At 40.2% G+C, this 19111-nt stretch overlaps 1 protein-coding gene across 2 annotated transcripts in view; it reads left to right on the plus strand.

Annotated features, from left to right (window-relative positions):
• SLC25A21 (solute carrier family 25 member 21) overlaps positions 1-19111 on the plus strand; it is a 258560-nt gene that overhangs the window by 122988 nt on the left and 116461 nt on the right. For both annotated transcript variants that reach the window (XM_054162058.1, XM_054162059.1), the window contains exon 2: positions 17760-17808. In XM_054162058.1, coding sequence (XP_054018033.1) covers positions 17760-17808 — 49 coding nt within the window. The remainder of the gene's footprint in view (positions 1-17759; positions 17809-19111) is intronic.

Here is a 19111-nt window from a genome sequence, read left to right on the forward strand (position 1 = left end):
AAAACAAACAAGATTTAAGCTCCGAGAAAACAGCAAGGCATAAGATGCGAAACTGGAAAAATACTGTTTATTCAGAAGTAACTGCATTAGTAAATCAAGGCTTCTCTGAGTTATTATGGTTCTTACTGCTAGGCTGCATGTAGGTACAGTCTGATTTATTGTTTGCAAAAATGGCAAGATCCACAGGTGGATGGCAGTCATAAATTGAGCTGTGAAGAAAGGGAAAAGAATAAGCAGTTATAATGCAGTGATGGGGCCTTGTATGCAAAGTTTGAGTATAGCTGTCACTATCTGAATAGTGCCATCATCATGAGTTTAAATATCATTACTTAGTTTGTATCCTTTGTGGTGCCATTGTATAATGCATGCATTGGCAGATTCCTTGAGTATCTGCTGGTGTAGTGTGGCTTCATCTGGTGTTCACTGAGAAATAGTTTTAATTAATGTTTTTGTTCTCTGCACACATCTATTATGCAGCATTAATTCAACACTGATCTACAGAGATGCACACCTTGCCAACTTGGCTTTGGTTCTGAACCATCCTGATGTGGGTGACAGGTTGGATTTGATGATCTTTGAGGTCTCTTCCAACCTTATTGATTCTATGATTCTATGTCCATGGCAAAACAGTATTCAAAAACTGCTTAATGAGAAAATATCCTGCTAGTTTACTTTGCAAGACAGGAAAAGCAAGGAAAAAAAAAACCCTAACAACCAAACAAAACCAAACCAACCAAGCAAACAAAAACTGTGTAGTTGTGATAGCACTTGAGAATGTTGAACGTTGGAAGTGACACCATACAGAAGTTAGAAGAAAGGTTGCTGTTCCTAAGACTTTAAACTTCTTTAGTTCTTCAAAATTCATATTATATTTAAAGTGGCAGCAAAGACTTGTTTCTTTTTCTGAAAAAGGAGTACCAAATTAAGTGGATGAATGCTGTTGTTTAAAACAAACTGTAAGAGTTCAGTCACTTTCCTCAGAAGTTTTCCATTTCACAAAAAAAACCCAAACACAACAACAAACCCAAACCAAAATGACAAACAAAAATACCAAACCAAAATGACAAACAAAAAAACCCAAACCAAACCAACACACACACAAAAACCCACAAGCAAGCAAAAAAACCCCCAGACTATTCCCCCCACACACACATTCTTAGTTAGAAATGAGGGGCTTCCCAGTGCAGGCATATACAACAGTCACAAATACCAGATGCAGAGGCACCAGCTATTATATTTGAAGAAAGCAGTGAAATCTTCTTTGTTTGGGCTCATGGTAGGAAACCACATAAAAGCTGCAATCTAACAATTGATATATTAATGGCCCTGCAGCACATACACAGTGTTTATTCATGTACCTATGAGTATACCATGAAAATGATGGTAATTAGCTACACAGATGATATCCTCTCCAGTCTAAGTATCAAGTTTTCATACTCTCCTGCAACTCTGTAGTGCAGGATTGCTTTCTCACAGACTTTCCTACTGGAAGAGTTCCAGAGTGCAGGGCTCTTGGAGGTGGTCTTCCTCTAAAGGACTTTTAAGTTTTCTACAAGAATGAATTCCCCAAATTAGCTCTCAATTACCAGACCAATTTTCTACCAACAGGCTAACCAAGATTGGAATGTGTGACCTACAAATTATATACATTGTTACTTACAGTGTCTACAGCATTAAGTTCCAAGAATGAAATGTAGGGAATATCAAAACTATTTGATAGTAGAAACTGAGTGCTCTCTCTGGGTGCTAATACCAAGGTTTCCAACTACCATTTCCAGGTTTTTGTGTGTTTTGCAACTTGATGTTTCCCTTTAACTGGACCTGTCAGGCCAGACACGGACAAAAATGGAGGCTGAAGAACGCTGATCTAATATTGCATACATTGAAAAAAGGAATTGGGGGACCACAGCCAAAAGACATTACTGAATTCCTCTAATAATGTAAACTGCAAAAGCTGTGTCTTTAGGAGCAATGCAGGAAATTTTGATTTCTTTGCTATGGTAGCACAGAAGAAGCATATGTCACCATTTGCGTTGTGCAAACACATGCTGGTTGAAATCCTCACAGAGTGGATTTTGCAGGTCTGACAGAAAAATGTTCCTAATTTTCACAGCTTGAGAAGTGGACAATATTCAAACTGGCCAGTATGCAGGAGCTCTAATTTTCCTGGCTTTTTTGAATGATTATGTGGAGAGGACAGATTGTACTGCCTAGGTCAAGTTGAAGTGAGATTTGGACAATGAAGGATTTACTTTCCATTTCAGGTTTCACGATATTCTCTGGACACAAAAAGTTCGGATCTGTAGAATGGTTTTCAGATGCTGGCTATATTAGATGTCCTGGCTCTGATACATATAATTTTGGAGGGAAAGATTAGACATGACTAAGGAGTACAGAGCAGCTTCCCTATCAGCTTAAACAGTAGTGTGGCCCACAATACCGTGGCAGAGGCATTGCCTTCAGGTGATGAAGTCCTCCTAAAAATACTACAGTTATCCTTTTTTATCTGACATGCAAATGACCAGCTGTCAGTGATGAGAGCTTGTATTAAAGAAATAAACAAGGGGATTTTACAATCCTCACTTGTTTTGTTCGGGGGGGGGGGGGGAAGTCTCATTTTGTAAAACAGAGGAGAAATGAGTCTTCTGTAAGAAAGAATCCTTGGGCATTCATAATTACTTTCAGCATACCAGAACAAGGGCATTTGCTACCTGACCAATAAACCCCAGATATTTTCTCAAAGAAATTGAAAATGTCTATCAGTTCATTCACTGGTGGCAAGTCATCACACTTCCAGTGGAAAATTATTCCTTCTTAACTAGTATTTAGGGTTTTAAGACATTTGTCTCTTGGCAAGTTCAGTGTTACCAGCATCTGTGCCTCTGTTGGAGGATTATTGCTCTATCTTTGTGTTAAATACAGCTACACCCTTTCCCCTTCTTTTTTTTCTGCTTTAGTGCTATGTTTTGTTTTATTTTGTTTTTTAATACTGGCAAGCTACTGATGCAATTAAGTTTCAGAAAGAAGAGAGGGCGTGGGTGCCTGAAAATGCCCAAGACAGGTTAATTCTAGACATTGCATGTTGACTTTTCCCAGTTAATACACAGCTTCATAGCAGATTTCTCTTGAAACTTTGCCATGATATACTGCCAGCAAATGGGAGTGGTGAAAAATACTGTGAAGACCAGTGACTGCTAAAATAACACCAAGCAGTGGTGCTGTCATCACCTGTTGCCACAACATAGAATTCAACAAAAAATGCATGTGGTAGAAGACCCTAGAATCTTTGACAACTTTGTGTATACAGATCATGTCCAAGAAAATCTTTTCGCTCTTGTTTTTGTTCTGTCTACAGATACTTGATAATCAGTTGTGTTTCAGTAGCCATGGCACCAAGAGTCTAGTTCTTTACTATTTACATTAACAGGCTCCTCTGAAATGCTCAGAAGCTGCTTCCATTTTGATAAGTAGGGAATTAGGTTCTGAAATTGGTTTTATAGGAAGCACAAGGTTTAGGCCTCAGTTTGTAACTGAGATCAATATTGGTATCCGAATCCTATGGTACACACAACAGTGTGTATTGGTGGGACGTGGGTGAGGAAAAAGGTCCCTCTAGTTACAGATCTCTTGGCAGAACTATGCCTACTGCAATGCTACTTTGCTTTGATGCATGAAGATTGAATCTATTCTTCCTGAGACATCATTTGGAGTACTTTGACCTTTTTGATACTTTCATACAAACTTCTAGTTTGACATTTTTGGGCCCCAGAAGTGTCCTAATCAAAGATGATGTATTTTCAATGTAACATGGAGTCATACATAGAAAATTACCATTATCTATGTAACATATTGAGCATTACTACACCCACTTCTATTTCTATAGATACTTCATTATGTGTTTATGTTGATATTATAAAAGATGGGGGGGAGGAATGCATATCTCATTAATAAATATTCAATTCTTCTAAACTTTAGGAAGTATGCAGCCAAAAGAAGCACCTTGAATTGTTTTTTTAAGTCCCTCAAATTTAATTTTATGTATGTTTCTGATTTAGTTATGTATGGAAGTAGATTTTATTCCTGTTTGAAATTCTATCTTAAATGCACGATGAAAGATGCATGCCTGTTGAAAGAAGTGATGAATAAATCTAGCTTTCAGCAACACAGTTTGGCTCAAATACTCTGTATGATACTAGTAAAGAACTTTGTGAAGAGTGAAGTTTAGGTACAACAATAATCCCTCAGGGTTGGTAGTTTGGGAGGAAGTTGCTTCATCATACTGCTCATTGTATGGATTTATCTTGAAGAATAAATTTTCCCTTCTAGCCACACCTGTTTTCTAGCTACTGTACATACATTGAGGTGAGATACTACTTGACTGCTCATGTACCTCACCAGGCTTGATAACTTCTTTGGAGATGTGATGAATTAAAGCTTTGTGAGGGAAGACTAAAAGGTTGATATTTTGGAAAAGAATGTGGAGGTTACAAAGTGCTATTACATACAGAGAAAGAGATTGAGGGAGAGTTTGGACTACAGAATCAGTTTTTGACGCCTTTCTACTTTGTATATGTATCTTTTATATAGTTTTTTTCCTGTTGTTAGCTAATCATTTGTGAAAGGACTTAACCCAGAATCCAGATAGTTTGAAGAGGTTCTCTCCATCCACCTCAGTGGCTTTATCTGATGCCCTATGTGATCAAGTATGAATAACTTGAATCAGTTAGCATACATTCTAGCTGTTGGATTAAGCAGGGTTTTTTATTCCATAAGGACCTTAGCTTGATGACACAAGCATTTAATGCAGCTCTCACTATAGGACTGTTAGGTACAAGAACTTCTTATTGGTCCTGCAGCAATGACAGTGCCTCCTCATTAGTCAAATCCTACTGGAAATTGGTGTGCATTCTGTGCTAAGGGGAGAGGTCTCCCAGTAATGAACCTATGTAAGAAAGGGTGCTGGGGAGGGCAGGTCTGTGACTTTCTTTGCAAATGAGTGCCACGGCTCCTGGAAGGGCATCATGCTAGCGCTAGCCAAGAGGTGCTCACTTGCCTTTGAGTTTTCTGTGGGATTCCTTGTTGTGTCATGTTTACTCATTGCAATGTTGAGTAGTACACAAAGAACCATGAATAATTAAATCTAATCTTAGGAACCATCCCATTTTGACTCTCCAAATACTAAGTAATTTGTGGTTTTGTAGATAAGTCCAAAATAATATTGCCCATAGTGAGATCAAAGAATTTCTTTCAAAGTCCTGTATTTAATATTTTAAATTTGCATTTTGCTGAAACCCTTGTAAAGGTACAGTCCTTAAGGACAGGTCAGAAGGATCATAGACTGTTGAATGTGTGACAAAGAGGCCATAAAGAATCTGGTCAGATGTAGCTAATTAAAGGCAAATGAAGGACAGCTGCTTTTTATGTTTCCAGAACATCTTTGATCTGCTCTACCCCTCAGACCTCTGTGGACAAGGTAGTTAAATACAAACTAGGAGGCCTATTTTAAAGACATTAAAGCCCTCCAGGGCAATCGAGTGACAGTCCAAGCAGCCATAAGCTGTTTGCTTTATTCATTAGAGAACTTTAAATGTGTCAAGAAATAGAATAATGTCCACGCTCTTAGATCAGCAAGAGCAAAGAAGATTACAACAGCTCTGGGACGTATGAATGGGAGGACTTCTTATGAAAACAAGTTTATTGAGAAGCATTTCACTATAACAGCGAAGAAAATGCACGTTGCACATTTTCATTGCAGGGATATTGATTCAATATGCATTGAATATATCTAAAGCTGTGGTGACACAAGCATCGTGTAACCCGGTGCTGACCTCAGTGGTCCCTTCAGTCATGTTTCAAAAAGCTTCCTTTTCAGACACACACATGATGGAAAGAATATGTCCTAAGTGAGTGACATAGTAGCATGTAATACTTGCACAAAAATTTATGGAGCATTTACACAATATATGGCCTTTCACTTGTGTCTGGAGACTTGGGTACTTGTTTGCGAATTGCAAGTGTTTATTTTATAAGTCAAAGCTTTAATGTCGATACAACATCAGTAAAGGATGTAGAAAGACTAAATAAACTGAAAAGCAAAAATCAGTTAGCTGTAGGAACAGCTCTTTATTGCTAGTCATTTTCAAAAAAGTCACTTTGCCCAAAAACATTTGGATGTTTAACTCAGTATGTGTTTTGATCTCTTCATTTCTCTATTATTCTTTTGTAAATAGGAATTTAAATTTAAAGTAAGGTGAAGTTAGTTCCAGTAACATTCTCAATGGTAAGTTCTGGAGCTGCATGGCATATTGCCTCACTAATTTTTAAGAACTTAGGGAAAATACTTGCTTTTATTGATGTGGCCTCCTGTGTTTTGCTCCAGGATCTCTTGAGCACCTAACTGTTGCATTGTGTGACTGCAAAACCAAACTCTCCACAGTATTCAGCCTCACTGGAACAACTTCAGTATGTTACTATCGAGTAAAGGTGTGAGAAATCTGGAGTTTTAAAGTGGCTGACTGCCTTTTTGACCATGCCATAAGTGCAAATTTCATAGATTCTAACATACAGCAAACATCTCTACATGGCATTTTACCTCAAAAAGGCTCAGTGTGAGTAGTGCAGCTGAAACTGTTTCCTTGTGAGAGGTCTGTATGCTGTTAGAAACTCAAAGAGCCTTGTTCCCAAAGAGATGTAGATGTAGAATCACAGAACCGTAGAATCAATAAGGTTGGAAAAGACCTCTGAGATTGGGGCCACATCCAATCCCCTCTTGAACACCACCTCCAGGGACAGTGACTCCACCACGTCCCTGGGCAGCCCATTCCAATGGCCAGTTCCTCCTTCTGTGAAGAACTTTCTCCTCACCTCAAACCTAAACTTCCCCTGGTGCAGTTTGAGACTGTGTCCTCTTGTTCTGGTGCTGGTTGCCTGGGAGAAGAGACCAAACCCCTCCTGGCTACAACCTCCCTTCAGGTAGTTGTAGACAGCAATAAGGTCTCCCCTGAGCCTCCTCTTCTCCAGGCTAAACAATCCCAGTAGAGGATCCTTTCTGACTAGACACTGAGTTTTCTTATTTTATCCTAATATTACTATAGATATATTTAACTATGCATAATTTAAAACTAACTTGATCCTCTGTGGCTCTTTAGTCAAGTTATAGACATGAGGTTAATCAAGTTCTGTGAACTAAAGACTTCATTTTTTCATTTTAAAATCAGAAGCAAATAAAATACCAAATTAAACTGGAAGGTGGCCTTTGTTTTTACCCAGCAAGCAATACTCAAAAGGATGTAAATGAGCACTGAGCAGCTGAAAAAGTTCAGAGAGCTGTATTCTATGACACACTAAGTATAAAGTTGTGGTTATTGCTGGCAGCATGAGAATGAGATACTGATTTGTCTGATTGTACCAAAAACATTGTGAAAAGCAAACAATTAATAAATTAATGCTAAATTTAGAGTAGTTTGCATGCATACTTTTAACATTAAAACTAGGTATTTTTCACTCAGAGGCAAGAAATGATGTCCAGTTTTGGGCACCCCAATGCAAGAGAGACGTGGAAATGCTGGAGCGAGTGCAGAGGAGGGCAAGGAAGGGCCTGGAGAATAAATCTGATGAAGAGCAACTGAAAGAGCTGGGGCTGTTTAGTTTGGAAAAGAGGAGGGAGGCTGAGGGGAGACCTCATTGCTCTCTACAACTACCTGAAAGGATGTTGTGGAGAGGCTGGTGCTGGTCTCTTCTCACAGGTAATTAGCGATAGAACAAGAGGGATGCCCTCAATAGACAACTGGGTAGGTTTAGGCTGGGCATTAGGGGTAAAAAAATCACAGCAAGAGTGGTCAGGGATTGGAATGAGCTGCCCAGGGAGGTGGTTGAGTCACCAACCCTGGATGCGTTTAAAGGTGGTTTGGATGTGGTGCTTGGGGATATGGTTTAGGAGTGAACTTTGTAGAGTAGGGTTATTGGTTAGGGTTGGTGATCCTGGGGTTCTTTTCAATCTGAATGTTTCTTTTATTCTGTGATTCTGTGGTTACAGAAGTCTGCTAAATATTGTGGTACATATTGTGGACTGAGGAGCCATGGTTTTTGTTAGAATCCTAACACCTGTTCCACTCACTGAGTCTATATGAGTCAGTCAGTCTGTGTCAGACTAAGGAGAAGTCCATACTATGGTATTGTTATGGGTTTAAGACTGGATGTCTTAACCCAATTTTCAAGCTCAGCAAAAAGTAATAGAATAGAATTACTTTTCTGTTGTATTTGCAATAGAACTGAGCAGTTGAGCATCTGGTAATAATAATGGTCTCTTTAGCTGGGCAGGGAACAGTAAGATCATGAAGATATTAGGTAAGCATTGTCAGCACTGAAGATGAGCAGTTTGAACCCTCTCATGAGTATTGAGGGTGCGCACATTTCTAGCTTGGTTTGTGGATTGGGACTTGGGAAGCTGAAGGGGATTTACAGCTAAGCAATAGCCTGTCTAGATGAGATGCTGCCCAGAATACTCATTTCCAGCTCCTGTCTTCCACGTGTCTAGGATGGGATTCTCCAGCACTTGTGTAACCATCACTTGAAACCTTGACATTTAAAATACTGGTTTGCTATGCGGTTAAGGACTCATCATGAATTCAGTACAGGCTGAATTGCTTTCATGGAGTGAGCTTCAAGAACACTAACCAATTTCAGCAGAATTTCCATGTGCTGCTGAAGTCCTGGGGTTTTTTGAAAGATAGATAATCACTATACCCAACCCTGCTATACCTCATTTTCTTGATATCAATGCTGCACTGACAGGTTGCATCCAGTAAGGAACACTGGCACTTACACAATTGGAGGCCTCTATATAGTGGAGACCCTCAGGATCTGGTACTGGGTCCAGTACTATTCAATAACATCAACAACCTGGATGAGGGCACAGAGTGCACTGTCAGCAAGTTTGCTGATGACACCAAACTGGGAGGAGTGACTTGACACCCCTGAAGGCTGTGCTGCCATTCAGCAAGACCTAGACAGGCTGGAGAGCTGGGCAGGGAGAAATTTAATGAATTACACCTAGTGTACAGTCTTGCACCCGGGAAAGAACAGCCCCATGTACCAGTATAGGGGGTCTGATCTGTTGGAGAGCATCTGTGGGGAAAAGGACCTGAGTTGTGGTAGGCAACAGGAGGACTATGAGTCAGCAATCTGTCCTTGTAGCCAAGAGGGCCAATGGCGTCCTGGGGTCTATTAGAAGGGGTGTAGTTAGTAGGTCAAGAGAGGTTCTCCTCCCTGTCTACTCTGCCCTGGTGAGGCCACATCTGGAATATTGTGTCCAGTTCTGGGCCTCTCAGCTCAAGAAGGTCCTCGGGGAACTGTTTGAAAGAGTCCAGCCCAGAGCCACAAAGATGCTGAAGGCTGTGGAACACCTCCCTTATGAGGAAAGGCTGAGGGAGCTGGGACCCTTTAGCTTGGCGAAGAGGATAATCAGCAGTGACTTCCTTCATGTTTATAAATATGTGAAGGGCAAATGTCAGGAGGACAGAGCCAGGCTCTTCTCAATGATGTCCAATGATGGGGCAAGGGGAAACAGGTGAAAGACGGAGCATAGGAGGTTCCACATAACATAAGGAAAGCTTTTTCATAGTGAGGGTGACAGAGCGCTGCAAGAAGCTGCCCAGAGAGGTTATGGAGTCTCCTTTACTGGAGACATTCAAAACCTAGCTGGATGTGTTCCTGTGTGACCTGCTCTAGGTGATCCTGCTCTGGCTGGTGGGTCGGACTAGATGATCCTTCAAGGTCCCTTCCAACCTCTAAGATTCTGTGATTCTGTAGCAAGGTGTTGAGCATGACACAACTCCTCCTGTAGGCATGCAAAACCCTTCTTCTAGAATGTGTTAGGTAATGATGGTAAATCAAGGACTCCTCCTGGACTGTGATCAGCTAACACATTTTTAAACACAGACATCCTTGTTCACACCAAGGGAAAAATCATGTTTGACATCTTGTTTAATTAACATGTTTTCTAGTATATTTTCTTCATGTAGACAAGGTCTCTAAGGAAGAATGACTCATGAATGCAGCACTGCCATTGTGGAGTACTTTTTAGAGTAGCTTTCCATTTCTCCACATTTTCTAAGGAAAGCACTGACTTGGCTCGTTACCTAAAACATTAATTAATGTTTCTGAGGAGCTCCAGGGTACCATTAGTTAATCACATACTACATCACTAAACAGAATCCTGGGAAAGAGTTAAAATAAGTGTCACTTTCTTAAGTGAAGCTTAATGTGTAGATCTTTTCCAGCACAGTGCTGTGTAGTTTTTCCTTGCAGCCTGCTTGACACCAAGTACAATCGAGCCTGGCAAAATATGTGAGTGCCTCTCTAGGAAAGGAATGGGCTGTGGCTGCCACAGAAATCACAGTGAACCTATCATTCTTTGGGCTTTTCTGATGGAGATGTACTTCTACGAAACAGGAAAAAGGATTTAGGTATCTGTGAAAATGGAATTGGACATCAAGCTTATAAAAATTAGCCTGTGTGGAACTGACTGCGCAGATAGATTTTTCTGGGCATTAATTATTCTTCAAACAATGCTGTAACAATCAGGAAGAGGTTCCATTCTTCATCTCATCTAATCAAGTGTTTGAGCCCACAGACAAGCAGATTTAAGAGGAATTTGTCGTTGTTTTCATTAGGATACAAAGATCAACATCAGATTCTTTCTGTCAGACATATATTCTCAGAAGGAAATGCATAGTGTGCATAAAATATTTATGATCATTTCTTACATTGTAACTATATCTATGTAGAGGCCAAAATAAATACCAACTGTTCCAGCTATACAATATGCAGGGCATGATGTGTTTATTGCCACATTTTCTATGACCAGTCTCCTTTCTGTTGTGTTTCTCCAGCGACTCTGTTATTCCAGGGAAATGAGTAACACAAGGGGAGGAGGGTGCATAATGACTTCTGCGCTGTAGGAGGTTGTCTGAACTAACACATGGATCATGCTCCACATCTCTTGAATCTGTGTTCAGGGGGTATTATGCAGAAAACACATAGAGGGTGAGCTACTCAGGTTTCTTTGAAAGACAAACCAAGGTATATCACAAGCTCTGCTCACTTTTCAGTCCACAGATTTAAGGATCAAAGAAAAGCTAAAGGCAAGAATTTGTCTCCTAAGAAGATCGAAAGCCTTTTTATCTATGCTATTTAGCAAGTACTGATAGCTAGCTTTCATTGTTTTTTCTATTCTTTCAGTGAACAGACAAAGTATGGGAACACCTGGGGAGATGAGGGGAGCTCATCATAAGTCTGTTCTGCTGAGATCTCAGACTTTCACTTTTTGCCAGGCAGATAACAAGAGCATGTTTTGAACAGCCACAGTGTCCTCGGGGCATGTTACCTGATTATTGATACAAGATTTGTGTGTCTGATGGGATAGAGGAACAAAGAGCAAAGGAACTCAAAATACCCACAAGTCACCAAAATGCCTGCACTGAAGAGACATCTCTGCAGATTGCCAGTTTGAAATGTTAAGTGTGAATTTTCTAGAGGGAAATGTAATGTAATCCGCAATGGAAAACCACGTGGAAACAGGAGATATTAATTGGAAAAAGGGAAATGCTCTACTGAGGAGGGTTGGTTTGGGGGTCAGTGTTTTCTGAGATTTTATTCCCTCCATGAGTTCAGTTACTGAGCAGAATGTTTTACATAACAGAATTCTAGACTCCCTTCTCAGTTGTTGCTATTCCACTGTGTATGCTCAGAGGATGTCAATGATGACAGCTGGGTGTTTCTTCAACGCACGGATCTTGAACATGCCTCGCTTTATGGTTAGTATCTACTTTTCACAAGGAATGCTTTCCCACCCAGAAGACAACAAATGTTGGACTGACCTAATCATTGTTCTTTCCTATATTTCCTTTGGGCTCTTGTTCAGATAGCTGGATCTGAGTTGTTTTAAACATAATTAGGCTGTCGTAAATCACGCTGGATTAGTTTGCATATGACGTCAACAAGGAGACCCGATGGGACAATTAGAATGCTTTTTTGGACAACCTCTCTGTAGCTCTGTTAACTACTTTATCATGAAAATAAAGTTTGTAAACAGTAGTCTTTACAGTCTGACAAGCTAAAATATATTGCACCCTGATATAGCTTTCCAGCAAATTAGATTTTCAGAGTGCTAATTGAATTTGTCATAAAGCTGATGAACATTAGCTAGAGAAAGTGCAATATATTTTATTTTATTGAGCACATCTCAGAGCGCTTGTAATTTAGCAGGGCCACCACCACTTTCTGGGCAGGCTATCAAGTAGGATGTTGTAATGATTTGCATGACTACTATAGTAGATGGAAAAATGTAGCTTGTGTTTGTAGCCATTCCATTTGTGTCTTGCTCAGTGTGTGCTCCTTTGTGCTCTTCAGAGAGCTGTGTCATAATCCCAGCGTCTTTTGAAGAGTTCTGTCTGGTGAAATCAAGTAACTATTCACTGTTTAACACCTATTGTGTAATTAAATGATGAGACAAAGGAAGGGCTGAGAAAGGCAGATGACCAATAGAATCCTGAAGTTATCAAAACAAAGCTCTTGCCAAGGACCTTGGAATTCATCTGAATCAGTTGCTGGAAAAATGCCTGAATTAAAAATTATCCTATGAGGACCAAGAAAATAAAGCCAAGATCTGGCACTGAACAGTTTTCTCCCAAAATGGACATTAGTGCTGCAAAAACAGAATAGGGTGAACAACCCCTAGCCCCTTGCCTGGCCCCTTACTTTAGGCTCTATCTGCCAAACCAAGATGGAATAGAAGAGCAAAAACACTATAGGGGAGAGAGGGGAGGAGAAGTTGGAAAAGGAGGGTGGTTGGAAAGTTAAAAACTCATAGACTATGCCCCCTGCCAGCACTGAAACACTCAACTGCTGCTCCACTTACAAAGCACCTGTTGGTAACTGTTGGTGTAGTTTATAGGTTTTGGGACAGAATCAGCCTAGAAGCTTAGAGTCTGTGTTCCCTTATGTGACACGTGATTTGGCCTATATTTTAGTAACATATAAGTCATTCCTGAGCAATAATTGCAGCAATAAATATATCTTTTCAGCAATAACAAAGGCAGCTTTTGGTTTCCAGAGGAAAGATAATAAATATTAAATTCCATGATTTTTAATGACTTGCCTTAGTGCTAATATTAATATTCTTTGCTGATACCACCTCTCCTGTCTTGCTTGTATCCAGAACTGAAATAACAAAGCATTGTTGCATGGAGTGGAAAGCAAGTAAGACAAAAGAGTGGTCATGAATATTAACTTGATACTGTCATTCAAACAGTGGCAGGAAGCTAAGTGTAAGGGGTTATCTGTTCAGCTTTATGTATTGCAAGCTTTGTACATTGGAGTGGAATGATAGTCCAGTTGGTGAATTGAATGTGTTCTGTTGGAACTCTTAGCCTGTACTTTATGTCAAGACTTTAGTTTCAACACTTTAAAATCTTCACAAAGTTTCACGTTCAGAAAGATTTAGTTGAGAAATTGAGCATTACAATTTATGCCCTCCTTTTGTTACTTACTCCAAACATTCCTTGTATTTGTGTAAAATCAGGCTAAAACTTCTGCAGCCCTCTGTTGTTATATAAATAGATTTTTCTTCCTTAAGAGAAATATGTAGCATTTATCAACAATATTTGTATTTGAAGTTTAAAGTATATCAAGCGGAAAATAAATGGTATTTATTATACGCTGAGCTAAAACCTCTAATGCTTTTATAGCCTATCCTTTGACTATAATGTGGCTCTTCCCCCTGCTAGTGCTTTGGTTCAGTATAGAAGGCTCACTTGGATAAGTACCTGTTTTACTCAGAAAGTCTAGATAAAATTGAAATAGAAAGTAGAGAATAGAATAGAATAGAATAGAATAGAATAGAATAGACCAGGTTGGAAGAGACCTTCAAGATCATCACGTCCAACCCATCAACCAATCCAACCCACCTAAACAACTAACCCATGGCACCAAGCACCCCATCAAGTCTTCTCCTGAAAACCACCAATGACGGCGACTCCACCACCTCCCCAGGCAGCCCATTCCAATGGGCAATCACTCTCTCTGTATAGAACTTCTTCCTAACATCCAACCTAAACCTCCCCTGGCGCAGCCTGAGACTGTGTCCTCTTGTTCTGGTACTGGCTGCCTGGGAGAAGAGACCATCATCCACCTGTCTACAACCTCCCTTCAGGTAGTTGTAGAGAGTGATAAGGTCACCCCTGAGTCTCCTTCTCTCCAGGCTAAGCAATCCCAGCTCCCTCAGTCTTTCCTCATAAGGCTTGTGTTCCAAACCCCTCACCAACTTCGTTGCCCTTCTCTGGACTCATTCCAGCAAGTCAACATCCTTCCTAAACTGAGGGGCCCAGAACTTGTCTTGGAATTTAATCCTTTCTTATGAACACTTTGAATCTCCACAGTTTTCCTGTTCCACTTGAACCTATTAGTACTAAAATAATTAGTACTCATTATTAGTGCTAAAATAATAGATACCTTAAACTATAAGCCTTCTTTATATTCATATTCTGTGATGAATAAAATAATTAGTATTCATTATTAGTACTAAAATGATAGATATCTTAAACTATAAGCCTTCCTTAGATTTATATTCTGTGATAAATAAAGGAACTCAAATTTCTGACCCTGAAGTGTCTGATGCTATCCAGTCAGAGCCTGGTTCCTGCGTGCCACTCACCAAGACCCTTTCTACATCAAGTCTGCCAAAGAATAGGGCCAAAACACAAAATCATTTTGTATTAGTTCAATAATTTGGGTGTGTGGAGCTTTTCAAAATGAGATTTTTACTTTGTGTTACAGTCATTTCTTTGCATTGCTTTGAGAAAGTAGCTGAGTAGCTGTCCTGGTTTCAGTTAGAAAAGAGCTAATTCTGTTCTGTAGTTTTTACTTTTCATCTGTCTCTTGTAAGCAACTGCACCTACTGCAGTTAGCCACATACTGTGATAGGTAATGTCTGCTTCTAGTAGTATAATGCTCAAAGTTTCTAGTTAGTACCAAGGACTGGTGTTAGGACCAAGGTCATTGTACCTTGTAGGGGATGCAGATTTAAAGGTGCACCTGCAGGGAGGAGCAGATAGTTCACCCTAAACTGACCAATGAGGTATTCTATTCCATGTACATCATATTTGATATAAAGCTAAGAGATCACAAGCTTCAGTCTCTCTTCTTCAGTGCCCAGTATCCAAGAAGTACTGCTGTCCATTACACCTTAAATCCCATTCCATGATTTCCAGAATCCAGCTGGTTCCTGTTTGCCACTGAGTCTGGTCTAGGATTTCTGCCACAGTAGATGGCAGACATGGTAGTGATGGTGACATGATTGCCATCAGGGCACCTCGGTTCCATATTGGTTTTGTATATATTTGTTGACATTTCATTTAATTCTATTCTTATTATTTTCACTTAAGTAGTTTTCATTTCCTTCTTGAATTCATCACTCTCTCTCTCCCTGATTTCCATTCTTTTCCCATTTGGGAAAGGAGAGGGGTTACTAGAGAATAGAAATAATGTAGGTAGACTACATGATTTATCATCAGTGAAGCTGTGTTGGCTACCACCTGCTCATTTTTCACATGCCTTATCAGAGTTTCCAGGCAGATGTGTTCCACAATCTTGCCAAGCACAGAAGTGAGACTGCCTGGCCTGTAGTTCCATGGATCTTCCTTTCTTCCCCTGTTTGAGAATGGGGTTATGTTTCCACTTTTCCAGTCGATGGGAATCTACCAGATAGCAGGGAAGTCATTGTGCCCCTGCACTCAGCACTGGTTAGATTTTAGATTAGTACCTTGAGTACTGTGTCCAGTTCTGGGCCCCTCAGTTTAAGAAGGACATTGAGACTATTGAATCTGTCCAGAGAAGGGCAACGAGACTGGTGAGAGGACTCCAGCACAAACCCTACAAGGAGAGGCTGAGGGAGCTGGGATTGTTTAACCTGGAGAAGAGGAGGCTCAGGGGAGACCTTATTGCTGTCTGCAACTACCTGAAGGGAGGTTGTAGCCAGGAGGGGGTTGGTCTCTTCTCCCAGGCAATCAGCACCAGAACAAGAGGACACAGTCTCAAGCTGCACCAGGGGAAGTTTAGGCTCAAGGTGAGGAGAAAGTTTTTCACAGAGAGAGTTGGTAGCCATTGGAATGTGCTGCCCAGGGAGGTGGTGGAGTCACCATCCCTGGAGGTGTTCAAGAAGGGATTGGACATGGCACTTGGTGCCATGGTTTAGTAGTCATGAGGTCTTGGGTGACAGGTTGGACTTGATGATCTCTGAGGTCTCTTCCAACCTTACTGATTCTATGACTTTTCAAATATGATGGAAAACAGCTTAGGAACTTCATCTGCCAGTTCCCTCAGGAGTCATGGATGGATCCCATCAGATCCCATGAACTTCATTGAATTATCTCAGTTGGAAAAGACCTCTGAGTCCAACTTATGCACCTTCAGATTCATCAGATGGTCTCCAACCTGATCTTCACTTACAGTGTGTGGAGTTGTCATTTTCCCAGTTGCTGCTTTTACCTTCGGGAAATTGGGGGGTGTGGTTAGGGCCCTTACTGGTGAAGACTGAGGCTTTCTCCTTGTCCCAAGTGGTCATGTTACCTATTTCTTTCCAGAGAGGGCCCACCTAGTCTTGTCATTGCTATGCCTATAGAAGCTTTTCTTGTTGCACTTGATATCCCTGGCCACATTTAATTCTATCTAAGTTTTAGCTTTCGTGACCTTGTGTCTGGCTACTCAGACAACTTCTCTGTATTTCTCCCAGGATACCTGTCATTGCTTCATCCCTCTGTAGGCCTCCTTTTTGTGTTGAAGTGTCCAGGAGTGCCTTTTCATCCACACAGTCCACCCTGGCATTTTTGTCTACTTTCCTGGTTTTTGGGACGCATCACTCTGGGACTTGGAGGAGGTAACCCTTGAATACCAACTAGCATTCTTGGATCCCTCTCCCTTCCAGGACTTTATCCCATGGTAATCCCCCTAGCAGATCTCCGAAGAGATGCTCTTTCGAAGTCCACAGTAGTGAGATTGCTACTGAGCCTCCTTGTTGCAGAAAAGATCTTGAATGTCAACATTTCGTGGTCGCTGCAGCCAAGACTATAGTGACATGTAAAGTCATGTGCTGGGGACATGGAAAGTCCCCAGCATGTGGGTTTAAATTCTCATGGTGGGCAGTGGAGCAGGGAAGGGACAAGCCAGGACTCCTCATCAGCATCTGCACAGAGCACGACAGGATGAAGAACCAGTAAGGCTGCAGCTCAGATAGCCAAGCTCAGGAATCAGCTGTCATCTTAACATCAGGTTCACCTGAGCCCTCTGTGCTGTCTTGCATAATAGCAGTGCCCTTAGGGATTAGTCTTATGTGACAAAGAAGCCAGTGCCAACCTGAGCTCCCTTCCTTCACTACTTTCAGCAAGACTTAGTGTATTTATTTATGATGCCAGTCAAATGTTCCCGCTGTACTTAATTCAGAAGACTAAGCAAAAACTATGATTAAATTGATCTTATAGCCTAAGTCCTCACCTTCCCCACTGCAATGAACAACTAGCACTATTTACTGTCTAAAATCTTTGTAACAATATGCCACAGTAAAGTGTGTAAGTACTGTCTCATCAATGATGCACCTAGATTTTACTTACTCTTCAAACATTACAAACCATTGGAATCAATGAGAATTAACCTGCTATTTGTACAAATGTTTATGAGATCTTTTTTTTATTCTTATTATTTTATAGGTCTTGTAGAAATTTGCCTGATGCATCCACTCGATGTAGTGAAAACAAGGTAAGATTCTGCTTGAACAGGTTTTGTTGACACTGGAAGATATCCAGTTTAGGAGCTGTCAGAAAACAAAATGCTAGAACTTCTCCAAGTAAGTTAACTTCTCCTTTTAATAGCATTTGTGTTTACGTACCTGTATCTACAGCATTTGACAGATGGAATTTGAGTAGCATAACACATTTCTGATTAGAGGTCATATAAAGGCCTTAAGTCTGTTTTAATACATGCATTTTTTCGTGGTGTTACAAAATCCTGCAACCTTAAGAGGGCTATAGGTAAATTAGTTTACTGTTTGTATAATCTGCAGTAATGCTTTTGCATGTAGTTGGGAAATAGCATATTGCCTCCAAAATAACTTCCACAGATTTTGAGGTTGTCATCCTTACACATCCTCTCTCATGCCTCCAGTCTTGGTTGAAAGAATCACTCATGATTCAGGGCATGGTGCATACCATATGTCATAAAAAGCATTAATTGCACATCTGTTCTGATAAACTGCCAACCAACAGGTGTACTTTCGGCTTTCTGATAGAAACCACACATACAGTGGACTCAGAATACAAGGACAGATTGCCCTCTTTCTAGTCCAAATTTCACTACTTCTGTCATACTTTTAATAGTGAAAATGCTAATCAGAGCTGAGATACTGAAATGGAAAGCATTAAAGAGTGTAGAGGGATATTTGTGAAGCTGTATCAGTATTAAAATAAAAATATAAACAAAACAACAAAACCCAACACATAATAAAAATTAGGAACCCTTTAAATGTGAAATCTGAGTTCATAAACAGTGGAATTAAGGAAAGTAGGAAAAAGTTAAAGAACAGGAGGTGTGCAGGAGAAATTAGATTATGGGTCATGGTGAAACCAAGGGGTTAAATCAAGTGAAATGAAACAACACACACAAAAAACAAACATTAAACAAATATCTTCCTTTGAGCAAACTTCAAGTGGCTTGAATTCTTCCTCTGAGTTAGCTGCAGCTCTTTGCAAAGTTGGACAGCACTGAAGTGATGTTTTTTCTCTGTTTTGTGCTGAACTTAGCAGATGTTAGTACTTGAAAATATTCACATTTTGAAAGCCAGTGACAAAACCAAGAATAGCATATCCTTTGATCTCATCCATCCTTCCATTCTACGCTCCTAACATCTTGCCACTTCCTTTCATTTTGTAATGGTCCAAATTTACTCTATTTTATTATATTATATTTTAATGGCCTTGAAGAAGTTCATTGCTTTTAATTCTGAACTTGGAATGTAGCTTGTTTTCTGATACATTTTCATTTACTTTATTCCTTTGTTGCAGTG

Source organism: Dryobates pubescens, chromosome 5 (assembly GCF_014839835.1).
Source record: "Dryobates pubescens isolate bDryPub1 chromosome 5, bDryPub1.pri, whole genome shotgun sequence".
NCBI classification, from domain to species: Eukaryota; Metazoa; Chordata; class Aves; order Piciformes; family Picidae; genus Dryobates; species Dryobates pubescens.